The following is a 4,155-nucleotide window of genomic DNA, read 5'->3' as shown; positions in this document are numbered from 1 at the left end:
ACAAATACGTGTTCACATGCACTGGTTTATAAGGAAATAACGTAATCTACTCTTGTAAATAAAAATTGCATACATAAAAAACATTACATCCGGATAAAAGAAATATAATTTAATAATCAACTTTAACATATGCAAGTTATTCTAAAAATTGAAAATTTTCATGATACACTACATTAGTAGTCGTTGTAGAAGTACGCATATCTGAGTCACAAATTAGATTTTTCAAGCCTTCTTTTCGGGTGACCCTGGAAAGTGCGACATAAAGCTGGCCATGACTGAACACTGGTCTTGGAAGATAGATGTTGACCTGAGATAAAGACTTCCCTTGACTCTTGTTTATCGTCATTGCAAAACAAACAGCGATGGACGTACTGGAAATCAATTGGTGTCCAATGGAGTAAGAGTCGAGCAATATGCACTCTATCACCTTTATGACTACCAGTTAAGACAGTACATCTTATCACGCGTGCCCTCTGATCAGTCACAATTAGTCTCGTACCGTTACACAACCCACGTGATTGATCAATGTTTCGCAGAAGCATCACCATAGCACCGACCTTCAACTTCAATTGGTGATTCGGGAGTCCGACACATTTGATACTGTTGAGGAATTCAGTAGAGTGAATGTCACTGTCACCTGTATCTCTGTCATCAGTACACACCTCATCGGAGCTTAAATAAATTCTCTCATCCTTTTTAATAAGCGACAAAACATATTCATTTACTGATTCAACAATCTCGTGAGTAAGGGCGAGGAATGCCCTTTGTTGGAGATATTCCGGATTCCACAATTGTGCAAGTAGATCCGGATAAGTGACATCTACTAATGTCTTAATAGGATTTGTCACATCCTAAATGAGTAAGTCGGCTAGTAATTCTAGATCAACTTCTCCATCATTTTCACCGCCTGCTATACCATCTCCAATCTCCAAGAGCCATTCAGAGAATTTTCGTAACTCCTCAACATTGTCGGTTGAACTACCAACTTGCAATCACATATTTTTGATCAATCTAAGAACCTATACGTGGTATACGTTTTATATCATTTGAATGCAGTACGACAATAATCATTTAAGTAAGAGTCACATAAAACAGTAATATTCATATTTAAAAAAAGAAATATATACATTGCAGAAAGACCACAAATACGATGAACACAGGGATGCATCCACAACATCTGTTCTACTTCCTTTCGAAACAACCGGTAATGTCTGTTTAAAATCACCCCCGAATACCACAACTTTCCCACCAAACTGCAGTTCAGCATTTCCTACGTGCAAAAGACGCATTACATCTTTTAAACTTTTATCAAGGGCCTCAAAGCAATGCCTATGAGTCATCGGTACTTCATCCCATATTATGAGTTTAGCACGTATCAAAAGTTCAGTTAAATCACTACCGGGCTTAATTTGAGATCAGATGGAGTCCTCCGTTACATTAATGGAAATTCCAAACCTGGATGAGCTGTTACACCACCTGGTATCAAAGTTGCTGCAATTCCACTTGACGAAATAGCCACAACAATATCGCCCTTATTTCTGAAACCGACACACAAAGCTCTTCAAAGGAACGTTTTCCCAGTTCCACCATATCCATAAACGAAGAACACCCCTCCTTTCTTATTTAAAGCAGCTTCCATAATTTCATTATACACCAACCTCTACTCGTCAGTCATTGAAGATAGCTGAATCTCATGTTCTTCACTCAAGGACTGTCTATCGTACGACAACGCATCCATGACTAAACTATTTCGATGATGTGCCGTTGCAGACATGTCTGGGAATGACATTCCCTCAAATCGACGAAGTGAACTACCATTTATTTGAAGAGAATTTTCAATATCAATAAGTGCATAATTTTGCAACTCTTCATCGGTAAGCTGTAAATCTGTGGTTAAAAAAAGTTGCAATATTATCTATGTAATTTTATATACTGCAACAATAAATGCATGGAATAGATGAAGCTAAGAATGTGAAATATGGAGAATTGTTTTAAAGTTGTTCTAATTAAAATAGCGGTAAATGTTTACTATTAAGTAAAGACACACCTTGATTGTTAAGAACAGTGCGTTGCCTATGAAGGATGTTGTCCGATAGCAGTTACCAAGTTTCGTCCCAGACTCTGCTCGGCATAGACAAAGTGCCACAAAATAATAACGTCGCGAACAGATTTCTCAAGTAGAAACCAGACCCCCAATCAGCTGCTTCTTTGATAGTTGCAATATACTCTCGATCATCACCAAGTAAACCCAATGCATAACATGCTTCGCTAAATGTCGGATGAACAAAATCGTTCACAGTCCTAATATCCTCAAAACATTTTGGTCCCTTAACGTGATTCAATAGTACTCTCATGAAATACAACTCACCACATTACGGCGGAACGTGAACCAACCTACCAATTGTAAATCCTTTTTTTTCCTAAGGCTCCATTCACGAACTTTCTTTTTCCAAATAAATTTGGTTAGAAATTCACAGTATAATAATTCTTTAGCAACCTGCATCTCTCGTACTGTCGAATATTACAGCCCATCCAATTAAGAAATTGTGACACCCCAAGCGACGTATTTTCTACCACCTCATCAACCCAATCATCATCTTGAAACACAATAGATTGCTCGTCTGGAAGATGGTATTGTAGCCTTTCAACAGCAGGAGTTCTGTAGTGGATATCAAACCCAAATATTCTCCAAGCGGCTTCACATGCAGAGAGATATCGGCAATCGTAAAACCTCTTAATCTCATCAAATCGACCAGGGTCCTCCTCATTACGACGTGTGTAAGACGAATGCATGGTAACTCGATCAGAGCCCTTGTTAATGTACCTAAATAGGTACTTTATGGATCTAGATTGATCACACCATTCAATATTGATATGAGCCCGATATTTCAACTACAACTGAGAGTTATATGGAATGACAAAATCATTTCTCAGGGGCACATAAAATCATTTCTCAGGGGCACATCATCTTTAATCACCGTAACTCCTTTCTTGCTTCTCTTGTATATAGGGTACCCAACACCGTCAACCCGTTGTTCTTTCGGTCCAAGGCTTTGGGTAATATTTTGAGCACTTGTCTCCGACCATACACGGTGATGAGGGCTTTGCTTTACCACACGGCCCATAAAGCATATACTCTCAAACAACACTATGTAAGACGGGATCTGTAGTCGGATCAGGAATCTCCGCAGAAATAATTTTGTCGACATCTGCGACTGTAGGGAATTTGTCCTCCCGATGTAGGAACAATACTATATGGGCATGAGGGAGTCCACGTTTTTGAAATTCAATAGTATAGACGACTGCAAACAAACGTAAATAAATGTCATTAGATTTTTGTACAATAATGCTATGTCATAAATGATATATTAAGTTAAAAGATTAGCAATTGGTAGTACCTCCTCTCGCTCTTCCAAAAATATGTCGATCCTTTAAGTCCCTAATCAACTCATCGAGCTTCATTTTATAGACACGACACACAATATCTAGATGGTCCTCGGGTCGCAAGTCTCTTTTAGAAACAAATCGTACTATTTCCGGCCACTTTGGATTACAGCTGAAAGTGATGAATAAATCGGGATAACCAAACCACTTACAAATAGTCATGATATCAAGGAAATTGGCTTTTTTCCACTTGTCACCTCTGGGGAAAGAAGCAGGCACGATAAACCGAGTACCCGCCGAAGATGGCTCGACGTCTCCTCTTCCAACAGCATTTGAGAGGTTCTTATAATTATCAACTCGAAGTCGATCTTCGTTAAAACGAATGAAATTGAGCCTGTGCGATTTGACCAGCATATAACAATCAACTAAAAATTGGTGGAATGCCTTACCAGATAATAAGACCGTTGGAAATTCAACATCAGGTGGTCTCTCTAGAAGATGATAAGCAAACCACTCCCTGCACGTTTCTTCACGTGGTTGGTCACCTATGCTAACACCAATAGAAGATGCACTATGTAAGATACCGAGCCTATACCCATCTTCTCCGGATGGAATTAACAAAGGATATTGTAGGGGGGGTGTATAAAGGGTGCAACTCAGATATCCGTTGTAAACCACCGCACGACCTTCTGACAATAATATTTCGTTTCTCCATATGTGGACCAATATCTCCCTCAATTAAAGTCGCTACCTTCGAAATTGTTGGAAGAT

The 4,155-nt window shown here is 39.0% G+C and overlaps 1 protein-coding gene across 1 annotated transcript; it reads right to left on the bottom strand.

The window, feature by feature from the left end:
- Positions 1–206: 206 nt before the first annotated feature.
- LOC141641477 (uncharacterized) lies at positions 207–2,793 on the bottom strand. The gene is made up of 7 exons (XM_074450136.1): positions 2,498–2,793; positions 2,167–2,268; positions 2,048–2,073; positions 1,665–1,887; positions 1,456–1,538; positions 1,128–1,270; positions 207–851 (listed from the first exon to the last, which is right to left on the bottom strand). The coding sequence occupies exons 1-7, from the start codon at positions 2,791–2,793 to the stop codon at positions 207–209; spliced, it is 1,518 nt and encodes a 505-aa protein (XP_074306237.1).
- Positions 2,794–4,155: the final 1,362 nt, after the last annotated feature.

The sequence above is a fragment of the Silene latifolia genome, chromosome 1, assembly GCF_048544455.1.
Source record: "Silene latifolia isolate original U9 population chromosome 1, ASM4854445v1, whole genome shotgun sequence".
NCBI classification, from domain to species: Eukaryota; Viridiplantae; Streptophyta; class Magnoliopsida; order Caryophyllales; family Caryophyllaceae; genus Silene; species Silene latifolia.
The sequence above is the reverse complement of the archived record's forward strand: the minus strand, read 5'-3'. Positions and strand labels throughout refer to the sequence as shown.

What these genes read in the sequence shown, in the direction of transcription:
- LOC141641477 (XM_074450136.1), bottom strand. Translation starts at nt 2,793, where the DNA reads ATGCATTCGTCTTACACACGTCGTAATGAGGAGGACCCTGGTCGATTT. An exon ending in GGTTTCTACTTGAGAAATCT is followed by an intron (nt 2,074 to 2,166) that starts GTTCGCGACGTT and finishes CATCCTTCATAG; the next exon opens with GCAACGCACTGTTCTTAACA. An exon ending in CTATCTTCAATGACTGACGA is followed by an intron (nt 1,539 to 1,664) that starts GTAGAGGTTGGT and finishes TGTCGGTTTCAG; the next exon opens with AAATAAGGGCGATATTGTTG.